Genomic DNA, 17,052 nt, shown 5'->3' with positions numbered 1-17,052 from the left:
CACAGTCAGACCTGGAGATGGGGCCAGATGCAAAGATGACTGTATATTCTTGGTGGCTATCAGGTCTTCCTTTGACTCTGATAAATCTCACTGCCAGTGGCTCCTTCGGCAGCTTTTCCAGAAGAAGTGTTCTAGAGTTAGGAGAGGGGAAGAATTGTACAGATAAGAAACTGTAACACACACACACACACAACATACGCAGACATATTTGGGAGTAGTGGTAAGAAATAAAATAAATAAAATCCAGTGAAGCAGGAAATTATTTAAAATATTGCACAAGTTTACTCAGAAGTTGACCACAGACAAAAAGCAATCAATTTGCATTTTTGTAGACAGCTTAGTATGGGACGCTTGGCTCCTATGCATAAATTTGAAAGTGAAATCTGACTTGACTGTGTATAGTATTTGCATAACTGACAGGGCTAAGTTGAGTGTAATTCAGTGGTAGTGTTGGCCTGAACTTGCCAGAGAAAGCCCTACCTGACAGTCAGAAGACACTCAGGGAGAACAGGCACATTTCTTGCAAAGGACAGCTTAACAGAATGATTAGACTTCAGCCTAATTGACAAAATTATTTAAACAGCTAATAAATTTTGTTAAATAGCCTCAGAATGTATCAGAATTATTAAATTATTAGAAATAAGAACTGCTTATTCTTATTTAAATGCTCAATAATATTAAATTACTTCTAAATGCTTAATAATTTGAAATTGTTTCAGCTACTTCACCCAAGAGGATGCATCTCTCTGATCTTGTGTTTCTTTAATACAGCTTTTCCTTCCTTCCTTATGAGAAAAATGAGCTGGGCGTTCCTACGTGATCTGCTGAGTGGAGTGAATAAATACTCAACAGGAATTGGAAGAATTTGGGTAGCTGTGGTGTTCCTGTTCCGCTTACTGGTTTATGTTGCTGCCGCAGAAAATATCTGGAAACATGAACATGATGAATTTGAGTGCAACATCAAGCAGCCTGGTTGTGAAAATGTCTGCTTTGACCATTTCTTCCCTGTCTCTCACATCAGACTTTGGGCTCTGCAGTTAATCATGGTCTCCACCCCTTCACTCTTGGTTGTCTTTCATGTTGCTTACAGAGAAAACAGAGAGAAACGCCACAACCAGAAACTTTACAAAAATACAAGAAAGACAGATGGTGGGTTGCTGTGCACTTACCTTATCAGCCTCATTTTAAAAACAGGACTTGAAATATTTTTTCTTGTTCTGTTCTATAAATTGTACAACGGCTTCAAAATACCACGTCTTGTGAAATGTGACATAAAACCATGTCCCAATACTGTAGACTGTTACATTTCCAAACCCACAGAGAAGATGATTTTCCTCTATTTTCTGGTGGCAACTTCATGCCTGTGCATCATATTAAATCTAAGTGAACTGAGTTATCTTCTGTTCAAATACTCCATAAAATGTTATCTGAAGAGACACATGAAGAACAAGCAAGGCTCAAAAGCAATTGCTGTGAATCAGAACTCATCAGGCACAACAGAGCAGCAGCTGCAGGATGACTCCACAACAGCTCATCATCTTTGCCTCTGAATATGCAAGATGAACATGAAAAACATTCCCCGCTGACTTGAAAGAAGGCTGGAGATCACCCTCCCATAACACAAGCTGGTTTTAACAAATTGCTTTTCCAATCAGTGCTTTGCAGAACTGTCCTTTGAAAGGATAGTTACATAGGAAATGCTGTTTCTCTGTTAGTTCCCCATTACTTGAGCTGATAAATTCAGCTACATTATGTATGTTGAACATAGAATCATTGAGACCTTTTCATGTTCAAATAAGAAATGCAGAAGTTCTGAGAATTCCATGAAGCTTTAATATAAACACAGAAGCTTATGATAAATCATGCTGAAACAATTGTTCAAACAGTTGTGTACTGAATATTACACAGAATTGCTTTGGTACAAGCAAAAATAGTCTTTTTATATGCAGAGATAGGAAGAACCTGGGATTGATTAAGATGAACAGCAAGGGGTGTACAGGATTTGTCAGGTGGGTGGATCAGACCTGGTAACTGCTGAAATGGCAATGGGAAAGTGCTGGCACAGAGGGATTGCTGTGCCTTGAGGTGAGCTGGATACTCACGAGTCCATTCCATTGTACTATAAAACATCTCAAAAAAAAAAAAAAAGAAGAAAAAACAAGAAGAGGTAGACACATCTAGTTTAGCCCATGTGATAAAAACAGATTTGGTTATTTAGCTGTTTGTGGAGCACCTCCTTCTGAAATTATTTGAGCCCTTACAGCTGTTAGGGTGCTAATCATCAAAAAGCATCCTTAAAGAAAGGCACTTGTTCAAACTTGTGCAAGCAGCATGTACCAGGGTATAGAGTTAACTCCTGGTCACCTGCACCAAGCAGCTCCCATGTGATTAGACTTGTCTTCTGCTCTGTGATAGTGTCATTTAGGTGAACAGATCATTCCCACTTCCCTAGGATCTGAACAGAGAAATTAAGACCGCACAATACAGCAGAACAATTGCCAGTAGTCCCTAGTATTAAGTAGCCTAGAATCTGGTCCTTTTAGTAAGGCTGAAAATATGATACTCCTTCAGTAAATTTCTCTGCTGCAGAAGAACACATGAAATCTAAAATTATGAAAAGCCTCCAGCAGAAACAAAGTAAAAAAGAATCATCTGTTCCCTCCCCCAAATTTCAAAGTATCTCATAAACACCACACATCTCTGCTCTTTGTTATCTGTGTTGTTTGGGCTAACAGGAAAGGGACAGGAATCAGCTAATCTGTCGAATCCAGCCTTCTAAGACAATGGAAAGCAGTGCCTTTAAAAACTTCCTTTGGGGTAGTGTTCTCTTTCTGTTGCTGGAATGAAAGACCTTTGGACATACATCTGGTACTGAGCCTGATCAAAATGCACTGTTTAGAGAAAAACGTCAGCTGAAGTGGAGCGACCTGAATGGTGAACTAATTTTATTGTTTGTGTCAAGATAAGGAGGAAGAAACAGTGGCAAAAGCAGGTTAACTAATTTTTTTTCTCTGAGTCCCCTCTGGCCCGTGGCTTTGGTTACAAAGCTTTACATTTAATGAGTAGCAGTTACAGAACAGAACTTAGCAACTAATGAACAAGCTATAAACTTTTGATGGTGATTTTCAAGGTAGGGTTTGTTGGTTTTGTGTTTTTTTTACCTAAAATAAACATACTTTTATAAAATATGGGGCGACATTTGCTGCTGCTGAAATTAGCAGCAACAGCAGTCCCTCAAATACCAGCTTGCCAGCTTGTGGCCAGTTAGTTTTAAATCTTGACTGATGCTGAATCAGTGCTCATTTAGAGACAGGGCGCTTTATATAATTCAGAACATTTTCTGTTAAACTTCTACATACACAGAAAGTGGCCCATGACAGAAATGCAGTTAGAAAGTCTTTTGCAGCTCCTGGACAAAACCCATCAAAGATTCGGAAGAAAAACCGCCCATGAACCCTGTGAAACTGCAACTGCCGCAGCTTAAGTAACTGAGAACAAACCCCCAAATTATCTTAGCCTGTTTGGACCCTCATGCATCATTTTATTATGATAAGGGCAACACTGTCAAAGAAAAAAAATGTTTCTGAAATATCTGGGTTTTAATAACTGTGGACAGATTTTTAAGAGCACATCAATGAAAAAATATTTATACATTGTTTTTAAGGTAAGGTTTATTTGATAGAAAATAAGGATAAGAAAGCACAGTTTAGCTAACACAGGCTTCTGATAAAATTAGTGCATTAGCAGCTCTCTAATAAAAAAGTTTATTAAGTCAGGGCTTGAAGGGTTTTAGACACCCCCTAAAGCTCTGTGGCTGGTCAGACATTACCACTTAGACCAAAAAATTTCCCATCAAACAAGAATTCTAATTCTTTGGAATGGATATTCAAAGTTTTATTTTTAATTCTATCTTCCAACAGCCAAGAAATTATAAATAAATTCCAAAATAATGTTTTAAGTCTTGGAGGATACTTCAGATTTGACAAAGCCAGTACCTTACATGAGAAATACTTTGAAAGATTATTATGGACCAACTCCACATAACCCAACTCACTCGCAGCAAATTGCCAAGTAGCCTTCACATCATGTGCTGCAAAATTTGAGTATTTGACATGGCTACTAATGAAAAGGAAATGAGCACAACTTAACCTGAGAGAACAGAAACCAATTCATCTGCTTTCTAAACCCTTGCTCTTGGCAACCATTTGGTTTTCTACTGACTCCTTCCCTTGCCCCACTTTTACATGCTTTTGTTCTCCAGTTTAAGTTTTGCTCATCCATGCACCCCTGAAGGCATTTGCTGTTACATTTTTGGTTCAAATAAGTTTACAGGTTTGATCCCTAAACTTCTGAATCACTCAGACTAACATTTTAAAAAATTGAACTCAAGTGCTATGTTCTGCAAGGACATAAGCAATTGATAAGAAGCTGATCTGAGCCCATACTGTAATGGAGAAATAACATAATCACTGCATGCACATTCATACAAAAATATTTACCTTATTAGTATTTCAAAACATCCCTGCAAACATCAAAAGATCTGTGTCTTACATAGACTCTCATTTTCCTTAAAATCCAAGTACGCTTCTTGCCTTGGGACAGAAGAGGTTTGGAAAAAAGACACAAAGGATTTCCCTATTTGCTGTTAGTTTCTTTCCTCTATCTCCCTTCTCCAGTACCAATGGCACCATTTCCCATCCCTTTAATTGCATCATCTCCATACCATCTCCAGGCATGGCTGAGCAGCACATGAGCAGGAGCTTCTACAACTCGAGGACCTAACCCCAGTGCAGCCTGTCCCTGCCCCTGTCCCTCTCTCCCCTGCACACAGGTGGGAGCCCCAATCAACTAATTCTTTGGCACAGAAATTAAATAGTTAGCCAACAACTTGCCTCTCACCTGACCCAACAACTAATTCCAATGTTATTTGTACAAGCATTGCTCACTTACTATCCAGTATCCTAGACCAAATGTGCCAGCATAATGCTCTAGAACCCACAGTCCCCCCATCCTGCTGAGAAGGACCACCCTGAAACATGTGGGGACAATCCCACTAATCTTATTTACACTGAATTAGGGCTCAGGTAATAGCAGATTTCTTTATAAACATAGTTGAGCATCAGAGGGATTGACTGTAAATTTAAAGGTGTCTTTTGATGACAAAACAGTCCATGCTCTGCATTCAGACCCCTCAATTTGGTTGCTTCCCCATCAGCAACACCTGCTGCTTTAGTCAGCACATTCCTGATGGCAACAAGGGGCTTCAAAGAAAGCACCTTTGTCTGAATGCTCCACAGTTGACCGTGACAATTCTGGAAGGCAGAGACATAGAGGAAGGAGAAAAGGCAGAGGACTGGGCAGTGGGGCCAACAGCACCTTTGGGGCACCCCGCAGGCTGAAGTGCTGCTGGTACATCTGGCTCAGCCACCTTGGAGCCCCATCCCGCCCAGCAGCCCCAAGGCCGGGGTGTTGCTTCAGGCCCCAGAGAAGCTGCCCATCCAGGTGTGCTACAACTGCTAGGGTGGGAAGTTTTCTCTATCACCCAAGGTAAAACGTCTGAATGCAGACACCAAATTTACTTCCTTGGAAATTTCTGTAGGTGGATTTACAAACCAGAGTGCCCTCTGCAGTCTGTGACATTTTAAATCAGACCCTGCCTTAGGTACCCCATTTTAAGTTCACAATACTCCTGTTTGTTTTTTAAAAAGGAAACAACAAACCCCATACTAGCTTATCTGTTGGACAGGCTGTCAGTAACCATTTAAAAGGGAGTGTGCCACTATATGGGTACAGCATCTGCTTTAATTGGATTCATTGGGATGAGACAGTATTAAATATTTTATTCTCAGAAATTCAGATCCAAATCAGAACTTGCTTCCTGGATATTTATGGCATTGGATTTTTTTATCCTTTTCTCTTTTTTTTTTTTTTTAAATAGCATTCTAGTATAACACTGTGTAGCTAAATAGTTGTATGCTATTCTCAGTCCAAGAACTGCAAATGATACAGTATCAATCACTGGGAAACTATTCAACTTACACAACACAAACATTCTTCTAAAGACTAACAATTGTGAGGTCTGTTGACAGTGACTGAAGTGGTTAGGTAGAGCTGAAAACAAGAGAATTCAGATGAGCTTTGAGGATCCTCTCCAGAGGATCTCTGCCCTCTTCTCCCCTGCAGAAGTTCCCTCTACAATCACCATGGCTGGTATCCAACAGCAGCTCCATCCAGGGGGACCAGCAGCCTCTGGCAGGTAGAAAATGGCACTGTTTACTTGTAATGATTATAATGATCGCTCTTGGAGTCAAAATGCAAGTGTTTGGTTTGGTTTTATAATTCTCAGACTGCACCTTTGATTTACTAACGTGGCATAAGTTTGGTCACTTGGGAGGGATGGAAAGTGAGAGGAGCTGATGGGCTCTGTTCAAATGGAAGCACAGGCTTTCTGCGAAGGTAAGCAATTTAGCACCATGTAGCAAACCAAGGGCTGTGCCCGAGGTCAAATGCTGTTGATGTTCACACATAATCCTCACTCTCGCAACAAGTCATTTCATTTGGTTGTAGGAAGGTGCCCTCTGCACTGATATTCTGGAAAACTGTCAGAGATTCCAGGTGAATAGCTTATGAGCAGTCAAATCTAGCATTTAATGCAAAAACTTTACACAGCAAGACAAGTTTATAGAAAAAAAAAATCAAGCCAATCTCACCCAAGATAAAGACTGTTTTATATTACTGAAGGTAGGTCACATCCAGTAACGATAATAATCCAAGAAGTTTTTGGTACCACACAATCCAGCTGGCTGAGTCAAACATAACCATGCACGAAAACCAACACTGAAGATTCCTGGGTACTGACAGCTCCCACCAATGCATTCACACTTTTGGTTACTCAACAAACGGGATACCTGTCATTTCAGTTAGCAGCATACAGAGGAATTGCTCCAATCCCGGGCACTACAAGCAGCACCACTTCTGAGGCTCATTCAAGTGTGGAAAAGAGAGGTTGTGATTGGTGCCATGTACAGTCAGCGAGAGGCAGAGGAGCGCAAAGGGAGCCTATGCCACCAACAGAGCACAACCACCGAGTTTATCTGTAAGATCACCATCTCACTTCCCTTTCAGAAAGTGCCTTGTTTATTTAGTTTTTAATGGTATGGCATAAGGACTTGTGTACTTTATAGATAGATACCAAACTGGTATTATCAAAATAAACCCATCTGTTTTATAAACCCACTATTTACAAAAATGGTTTCTGAAGTTTTTTTGTTTTGTTTTGTTTTTTTAACAAAAATTAAACTATACACCAATCTAAGTTACAGAAACAAAAATAACCTTTATAAGATCACATGTATAAAACAAGAAATGAAATGTGGTTTTATTTAAGGCAATACTGGGCTACTTCACAAATCACCACCTCAAATATATACACTGCTCCACACTACTAATTTTCTATCACATTCACAATGGATTCTTTAATACCAAATATTGTTTTAAATCTTCAATGTAGCAAACTATTTTTATTCACATTTCCATTTTTATTTTGGAATCATAAATGCTTTGTAACCAATTAAAAGCAATGAAAAATGTAGCTATAAGAAAACTATTATATTTATGTGTTAACTATGTATGAATAGCATCCATAGATACTGGATGTTAAAATTTACAAAAATGAGAATGTGTCAGTACGTTTAACCTATGAAATGTGATCTTATCCAGCTTTTCTTCTGTAAATAAATGTTTTACGCAAAATAAACTGGATATGGTAGACTTAGCTAGCTTTAGTTCAAAAGTTCTTAATTTGAAATGATTAAAGGACAGTTTTAAAAACTTGCTCACTTCATTACAAATTAAAATTCCGAATATAAATGTGTCATTTAATAGTTTAGACTTACAGACTGCTGGTGGCAGCAAATGATTTACAATAATAAATATATACAAAAAAATGTATCTACAAATAAAGAAAACTGTTATACATGAGAAGTAACCTGGTGAAAGATACCAATCACAGACAGCTCACAAAGATTTAGTTTATGGAAAGGACAATCTGATAGAAAGTTGAGGTCTTGATCAAGTATTTACAAAACTGAAGCAATTACTTTCTTCAAGTCCCATAGGGATAAAAACAAATAAGACATTTACATGACTCATGTCATGTTTTTTGCTAGATTAAATCACTTCAAAATAAAAGAGCTCCACAGTTACTAGCATGCTTGATGGCTTCCTATTCAAAATAAATTCTATTACAGGTCACAGTTAAACACATTAGGTTTTCAGGACTTTGATTCCCCTTCCTCAGTACCCAAAACAATTACTTTTGCGGCTATAACCTCTGGATTATCCTCCCAACGTCCTTCAAGCTTTCTCAAACTGACAACAGGCTTCATTTCCTGAAGCTGCTTCAACACACACTCAGTGCAGTCTTTGAGAGCTTTGTCTAACACTATCTTTACATTATCACCACATGGAAGCCGTGATGGGTTGGCAAATGGTACCAGGGTTTCAGTTTCAGAACATGACCAAGAGATGTTATCGCTTGCCACAGAGGCCTTCTCACTGGCTTTCCGAGAGTTTGAATGGGATCCTTTTTTGGTTCCACTGCTATGGTATTCTCTTTCAGAGTTCTTCTTTTGCTTCACAGCAGATTCTTCAAGGAACTTGAGGAACGACACTTCAAAACCCATTGGTTTGAACGAGCTCCAGTCAAAAGCTGCAGGTTGCTCCTCAGCCGTTTGAATGGCGACAGCAGTCTCTTCCTCCTTGTGCAGGCTACTCATGCCACTGGGCAGTGCTTCCTCTGTTTTCTCAGCTCTCTTTCTCTTACTCTGAGAAACATTTTTCTCTTTATTTGCTCTTTTCAGGTTGTTTGATTTTTGCTTCTCTGAGGGGCAGGAGCTGGTCTCCTGCAAGTCACTATTTACATTGGAAGAGATTTTTCCTTGATTTTCAGCAGTTGAAGAATCCTCATTAATTAGTTTAGTAATGAATAGTTCTGTCAGTTCATCCACTTCATCCTTTTCACCTTTTTCAGTTTCCTTTTGTGATAAGGTAGTTGTGCTTGAATCATTATTGCTCGCTGTCAAACTCGGTTCAGGCTCTATCACATCACTTTTTTTATCAGTTTCCTCCTGCTCACAAGAGGCTTCCTTTACTTGGGAGACAGAGTGTTTTTTAGATACAATAAGAAGATTCCTGTGTTGGGAAGTAAAAGCTTTGGACAGTTTGTGACATTTATAATGCCTTATTATGTTACTTTCACTTGTGACTACGGATGAACATCCCTTTATCATACATGGATACTGAGTTATGAACCTGCTTGTACATTCTGATAAGGCATCGTTTCTGGCCTTTATTAAATACACATACTTGCCACGTTTCAGTGAATAAGCCTTATTTTCCTGAACCTGTATTCCTTTAGAGTTTTTGTTTTCCAAGTTCACATTTTTCTTTCGTTTTGTTTTTACAGACAGTCTGTTAGCCTCTTTTCCTGCTCTGTTTTTGAGTCCTCTCTGTTTAGACTTCAATGGTTTCTCCTGATTTGCTTTGCTTGAAATGTTTTCCTGGCCTGGTGTCAGTCTCCTGGGTCTTATTAGATGATCTTTATGCCTGTCATTATGTTTGTTAAAAATATGCCTCAAGAGGTTAGACCTAGTAGCATAAATACGGTCACAGCCTTCACAGTCACACTTGAACATGCCATCATCTTCTACTTTGTTTGGCTTTATCTCAACACTGTGCTCCGTCTCAAGATGGACAACATAATTAAGATATGCTGTAAATGAAGACTTACACTGAGACTGGTCACAAAAAAATCGTCCCACCTCTGGAGCTGATTTCATGCTTCCAATTTGCTCTGGGGTCATGTCATGAAGCTTCATATAATGCTGTATCAAGCTGGTAACTTCCTGGAAGATGCGAGAGCAGTCACTCACCTCACACCTGAACTCTCTGACAGCAGGTTTGGTTTCCACCTCCTCCCGTTCCTCTTTGCCTTGCTCATTCTCCTCCTCCACTTCAGCAGAGAAAGCAGGGAGGTCTGATTTGTGCACAGCTTGGTAATGAAGAATTAGGTTTTGCTGTATTGTGAAAGCCGCAAAGCAGCCCTGATGGACGCACCGGTATGGTCTGTAAGGGCTGTACCTAGTGGGAAACTCCAGAGACTTTGTTACAGGCTTCCTACCATTCTTCTCCTCTTTCTCCTTCCTGTGCTTCCTAGCCTTGCGTACTTTGGTTTGTTCCTGCGTACTATCAAAAGATGCTGGATTGTGCTGCTCCAGTGGAACAGAAACCACCTGTGGAGGTTTTTCCAGTCTTTCAGGAATATTATTTTCTGGTAGAAGTTTTTCCAATACTTTTACAGGCTCTACAACTTCCTTTATCTGAGTTTCTTTGACCAATGGAGCTACAGTTTTGTTTTCTATTACTAGTGTCTGCAAAGTTTTTATTTCAGCAGGTTGTGGGGCTGTGTTTACAGTTTCATTTTGAGATCTTCTGCCATAAGGCCTCTTAATTTTTAATTTTACCATCTCCTCTGTTGTAAAATGATGTACAAGCTGACAGTGTGCTCGGAGATTAGAGTTTCTTGTGAATGTTTTTGGACAGGTAGCTACAACACATTTGAATGGGGCATACTTCAGTTGATGCTTCTTTATTTCTAGTATCATTTCTGCAGTGTACTGATGGATCTTGCCATAGTGTTTAAATAATGCATCTTTTGTCATAGCACTGTAACTGCAGCCAGGATTCTGACATACAAAAGGTTTATTAACTCTATCACTAAACTGAATGTTACTTGCCTCTGGAGATAGCTGGATGAGGGGTTTATTTTCAGTTGATACAACAGGAACTGCTGGTGCTAGCTTATCTGCTGGAGGACACTGAGAAGCAGTCTCAGAGATGGGAATGGGAGAATCATCTTCCAGCTTCAGTTTTTGTAAGCCTTCCAAAATTTCTGACATTTGAGTATCATACTTTTGGGATATCTCAGACTGAGCAGAGCTACCCTTTGCAGCAGTAACATTCCCTGTGTGCACAGCAAACCGTGTCGAAGTGGGTAGTTTTACACTGTGTGCAGAATTTTCTAAAGCAGCCTGGGCGTTATTTACTTGCAAGTTCTGTCCTGAAGCAGCAACAGTATCCTGAATTTCAGTTTTCACCTCAAGCATCTGCGAATTCATAGTAGTTTTAATTATTTTCAGGGTTTTTTCAAAGTTCTGCATAACACTGTCCTGTGACATCTGTTCTTCCGAATTTGCCTGCACACAAGAATTTGCAGCCATCATTTGGGAATCCCCATTTTCAGTTTTTACTGTTAAAGGGGGCAGAACTGTATGAGCCTCAAGATTTGTTTTGAAATTCTCTTTGACAGTGGCCATCAATAACTGATTGTCAACATTACTGAGTTTCTGTGCAAGGTTGTCCACCACTGTTTGAGAGCCACAATTTGCCAGTAAGTTGGACTGAAAACTTTCTCCCTGTATTTGCATGTTTCCTTCAGTGGTTTTGGTTAGAAGTCCCATTACTGTTGCATTGTTTACTGCTATTTTCTGTGATGTATTGGGCACAAGCAGGGGTGTAGGTGTTTTTCTCTTCCTCTTTGAAGAGCTGGTTCCCTTCTTATTCAAGTTACTTGATCCCGAATTCTTGGGACTACTGATAACTGAAACTCGTGAACTGTTCCCTGCAAAGTTTTGTGCTGCTGCAACAGTGTTAGAGTATGAGCTAGGACACAAGCCATTTTCGATAGTCTTTAGCATTAAGTCCTCTGTTGCAAAAACAGGCAAAGTCTTGCATTCATTTAGTGGAGGAATTTTGGCATTGAGGGTCCTGTTTTGGTCTGTCAGCAGGGTACTGGGGTTACAGACTGTCTGCAGCAGAGAGGGCGTGGCTGAGCTAGGGAGAACAGCTGCATTTATCTGAGTTGCTCCAGAGACACAACTTGTTGTAACCACACGTGGAAGTACTTCCGTGTTATCAAAGTTGTTTGGGATGCCTGCAGTTTCCAAGGCTTGCTTTATAATTTGATTACCTTCCTCATTCCCACTGGTATTAAAGTTAGTCACATTGGCCCGTGGAAACACAGTCTGCAGTGCGGAACGATTTTCAGCTGCAAGTAACTGGAGGAATGATGGATCTTTAAAACAAGTCTCTGGATTGAAGGCAGACTCCTGAGGTTGCTGCAAGTTTAATGAATTTGAAGAAAGAATCATACTGGCAAGCAAAGACTGCCCATTAGCCTGCAGAGCTTCTGGAGAAATTTCTGATCCTTCAAGAGGCTTACAGTAAGACCTCTTAGATAAGTGACCACCAAGTGATCTAGGATTAGTAAAAACTCTGAAACACCTGCTACATATAAATTTGCCATCTCTAATTATTGCTGGCCACTTTGCTCGCTTGTTATGTTTTGGCTTCTTTTCTTTCCCATTTGAGCCCCTGCCGCGATCTTTTTTCACCTTTTCTGAAGCTGGGTGCTGAGAACTAGTTTCACTGAAGTTATTTTCATTACTCAATTGTGAGGGAAATATTTGATCAACACTTTCCTCTTTTGGGAAGGTAGAACTAGTGTTTCCTTCTAGTTGCAAAGAAAAGCTATTTGTGTTATTTTCCAGTTGTGAGAAGACTGAATTTGGAGGATTCTCTGCTGATGAAGGGAAGAGAGACATTGGACCATTTTCCGCAGGCAAAGGAAGAAAAGGATCTGAACCACCATCAATATTCAAAGGCATAACTGTTTTTGCCAGATCATCCAACTGGGAAGGTAAGGTTGTAGCAGACAAATTTTCCATTTGTGAACACAAAACGCTCTCAGGCTCGCTTTTAATACGAGTAGACAAATTTGGATTTATGACACTTTCCACTATAGGCAACATAGGATTCGCCAGATTTTCTAGGTGGGTTGGGAAGAGAGTACTTGAGACATGCTGCACTTGACTGGAACAGGTGGGATTCAAATTTGATTTGTTCTGTGCAGTAAAAGCAGCACCATTGGGATTGCCCACTTGTGACGGCATAAGATATACAATCTTCCCATCATTCGGCACATTTTGCACATTGCTGGATTTTCGTGGTTTCTTATTTTTACGCTGCATTTTAAAAGCAGCATATTCATCAGGGTGTGCTGCCTTCATGTGTTTGCCAATGCTCTGTGACGAATTGTATGTTCGAGTACACCCCTCAACCTGACAATTAAATTTCTGAATTGGGGCTGCTGGTGACACAGCTGGAACTAAAGAGCTATTTATGTTAGGCTGTGATGGAATAAATGAAATACTTTCTAAAGTTTTTAAAGGCAGGTTATATAGATTAGCTGCAGCTTTAATACTGTCTTCAATTTCAAGTTTGGAAATGGGTACACCGTTTCGATACCCTGTCTGATTCTGCATGCTGAATGGATTTACAATGCTCACTTGTCTTTCTAAGCTTTTTGATTCAAGGGCTTCTGGTTTTAATGTGTCTGAGGTCACAGAACCAGTTTGCATATTCTGAGTCTGACTGAGACAGCCTTCCTCCTCTCGCTCTTGGAAAACTGGAAGACAAGAGTCAACTGATGGGCACAACTGCTGGACTCCAGGTTTAGTAGTATCTACTTTACCAGCAGTAGCAGCCAATTTACCTCTTTTCATGAAGTTATCTCGGATCTTCTGGTTAACAACAGACAGCTTAATGTTGCCTGCTGGAACTGTTTCTTCTGTTTTTATTGAACCCACATGAGACTGCTCTGAACCAGCATTAGGCAAGGAATTGCTTTGTTGCAGTACACTCACCGATGCATTTACACTTTCATTCCCTACTGGTTCTGCTTTGATTTGGTTCCAGACGTTTTCTCCTTCAATGAAACTGCTTCGGTTTTCAGCTGGAAGAGATGTCAATTCCTCTTTAACTGCAACTCCATCAGTATTTTCATTAGCTTTAGAAGGCTGACTAAGATCAGGCTGATTGGTTTGGTTTTCAGGCTGTTCTTCTTTTTCAGGCTGCTTGTTGTGATCCTCAATATGCTTCTCCAGTTCATTCTGCGAGCGGTATACCTTCCCACAGCCTGTGACTCTGCAGGTATAGGTATTATAGTGTTGTGCTTCGTGATCATAGAGTAAATAGGCTTCAGAAAACACTCTGCCACATTTGGGAAACATACACTTAGCTCTGAAGACTTGATGCTCTCTCCTATGGGTCAGCAGCTCAGCATAACTGTTAAAGCCAGCCTTACATTTCATCTGTATGCAGATATAAGGCTTGCTGCCACAGTGCATTTGTAAATGATCATTCAGGTGTGTAACACTTACAAAATGTCGTCTACAGTACTGGCAAATCACTTTTTTGCTCTGCATTTCAAGGAAACGTTTAGCTTCTTCATTATCTTTATGGCCCTTTGCATGTGCTATTAGATTTTTAAAATATTTAAAGCCTTTTTTACAAAGTGTTACAGGGCAGGTGAATTCATTAACAGGGGGTGGCTTTTGAACTGGCACTATCTCTGGTATGTAAGGTTTATCTTTGTCATCATTGTCATCATCGGAGCCATCATTATCATTAAACACAATGAAGTCTGTTGAATACAGGCTGTTCTTCTTAATGGGTCGTTGCTCCTGTTTGGATACAGAATTCGTTTTCTGATTCTCATTGGAAGCTGCTATTTTAGGAGGCCTTCCCAAGCGCCTCAGTGGTTTCATAGCAGCCAATCTCTCTTTGCTAGATTTTTTCACATGCAAAGTTACATGGGGAACAAAGTTTTCTTTAGAATTAAAATTTTGGGCACAAATAGGGCAACTGTAAATTCCATCTTTGTAATGTTTCTGTGCATGCCTAACTATTCTATGACCTAGGAATTCCTTGTCACATAACACACAATACTGCATGTAAGCTTGCCAGTTCCTAAATCTAGCTGATATGAACCCCCTCTCTCTGAGTTTTTTAATTTCTCTCTTTTTCTGCTTTTCATCTCTGATTCCCCTAAGAAGGCTGGTAGCCTCATCAATGCCAGAAAGCCCATTCAGGGAAGTTTCTTTACTATCTTCTTGGCCATCCTCAACCTTCTCATAAACTTCACTGTCGTTTAGTTCGTCTATGGATGACACGATGGATGCCTCCTCTCCCATAAGTGCCAGACACTGACGCTTTAGAGTTTTCCAGTCCCAGAACTCTGGATCAAAAGGCCACTGAGTTTTCAGTACAAGTAAGAGCTCACAGCGCAAAGAATTTGGTATTGGAAGATTCTCTTCATCATACTTCTGGTCAGGCTGATTATATAGCATTTCAACAGCATAATATGCATCCACAGTGGGTTCCAAAAGAAATTCACTCAGCTGACAAGCACGTTTCACCTCCAAATCATCTGGAAGTAAGCAGGAGATAGTCTTGCAAATAGATATCTTGACATCTGCATTTTCACTGGATTCCAAGCGCAGTGCTTTCACACACAGTTCAATGCACGTCGCAAGTCCAGCACCATCAATCTGTAAAGCAAGACTAATTTTAGTAAGTCATTTTATCTAACTCTTTCAAGTGTCAGAAAAGCACCTGGGGTTCACAGTAATACTTTTTACCTCAAGAAACAGAATGGATTGTCTTCAGAGGCTATTCCTTAAATTGCATAATTTGTCTTCAGGCTACTAAAAAAATCTTGAAGTTTACATTCAACTTTAAGACCAATTAATTGTATGTTCTGTTTAGTTTGAGGACTTTTGGACTGTATGTTAGAGGTGTTCAGTTTATATTAGAACAATATTGAGCCTTTTCCTTGGAATAAAGCCTGTCAGTTGTGCCATAGGTATTTGAGATGAGCTTCTATGAAACATCAACTTAACACTAGGTAGAATTCAAATGGTAAAAAATGCTGCAGTTAAAGAAAAACATGTGATCATCAGAAAGATCTATAATTTGGAGTTCACTTAAGGTAAAAGCTCTGCTTTTATTTTGAAAAATTAGGTCACTTCAAAGTCAACTGACCTCAAATGAACAGACGGCTTCAGTCCAACTGAAAGGAGTTAAGTATAGTTAGGTTTTGTTAAATGTTCCATCATTTGAATGTTCTAAAGGTCATGTGGTCTTTACTCATTCATACCCTAAGGCAACACCATTTACATTTACATTGACTTTATAAGCTCTTTATGATGACAGGGATGCACGAGAATAAAGTTCAGCAAATTTATGAATGTGCAAGTCTACTACCTACATGGTCTCCAATTTCTGCCAACAAGTAAACGCTCAAATGCTCACTGGAGGAAAATCAATATCGCACAGAGCAGGCAGAGATCTTAATATCACAAGACTCTGTGAAAGTTATTTTCCTCCCGCTCTCTAAGTCAAATTTATTTCACATCTTACAGGGGAGTGGGGAAAAATTCTTAAATATAGAAGCCCATGATTAGCCATACCAGAACACTGAAAAACAAAACCAGGAATTTTTATGCTTAGAATTAATTTCCCAACTTACAGAAATCTTCATAAGAGCTCAATTTAGCTATCAATACTAAATACTACAATTACTAAAAAAACTAAGAAAACTAGATGACAATGTTAGCTGAGAAAGATGAGCAGGGTTTTAATACAATGTTGGACCTAAGCCTACAAGTGACAAGTATTCAATTTATCAAAATAAACTGCATTCATAAGTGGCAATTCAAAAGATTTTGAGTTGTAGTTTTGGGGGTTTTTTTTGTGTAGTTTCTTCTTTCAATTTCCAGTAATTTTCCTTTTCTTGTGTATTAACATACACCCTTCATTTCATTTCCTCATAAACTAGTCCTCTCAAGTTTCTGTAATTTTTGAAATATGGAAAATAATGGTGAAGAATGTTAGTGCCTGCTTACAGGAAGAGCTGCCTGCTTAGAGGACACAGGCAAACCTAGAGGCCATAACCTCACCTTTAGTACTTTCTTCATCTGGGTGTGGTATCCAGCTTTTCTGTTTAATCCCACTCTTTTTTTTTTGCAAAGGAACCAAATGATTAATGATTCAAAATGTATCAATTTGTAATTTACCTGCAGAAGAAAGTTGCTATGGCCTTTCCTAAAACCAAGCAGGATTGCCCTGAAACTGATACTATACAGAAAGATG

At 39.4% G+C, this 17,052-nt stretch overlaps 2 protein-coding genes across 4 annotated transcripts in view; one reads left to right on the top strand and one right to left on the bottom strand.

Annotated features, from left to right (window-relative positions):
• The first annotated feature begins 691 nt into the window (after positions 1–691).
• GJB7 (gap junction protein beta 7) lies at positions 692–1,824 on the top strand. Its single transcript, XM_072926626.1, has one exon. The coding sequence runs from the start codon at positions 693–695 to the stop codon at positions 1,548–1,550; it is 858 nt and encodes a 285-aa protein (XP_072782727.1). The 5' UTR covers position 692; the 3' UTR covers positions 1,551–1,824.
• A 5,528-nt stretch (positions 1,825–7,352) lies between these two features.
• ZNF292 (zinc finger protein 292) overlaps positions 7,353–17,052 on the bottom strand; it is a 49,334-nt gene continuing 39,634 nt past the window's right edge. For all 3 annotated transcript variants that reach the window (XM_002198266.6, XM_072926624.1, XM_072926625.1), the window contains one exon: positions 7,353–15,449. In XM_002198266.6, coding sequence (XP_002198302.4) covers positions 8,274–15,449 — 7,176 coding nt within the window. In that variant the 3' untranslated portion in view covers positions 7,353–8,273. The remainder of the gene's footprint in view (positions 15,450–17,052) is intronic.

This window comes from Taeniopygia guttata, chromosome 3 (genome assembly GCF_048771995.1).
Source record: "Taeniopygia guttata chromosome 3, bTaeGut7.mat, whole genome shotgun sequence".
In the NCBI taxonomy this organism is placed as follows: Eukaryota; Metazoa; Chordata; class Aves; order Passeriformes; family Estrildidae; genus Taeniopygia; species Taeniopygia guttata.
This window is presented reverse-complemented; position numbering and strand designations above follow the sequence as displayed.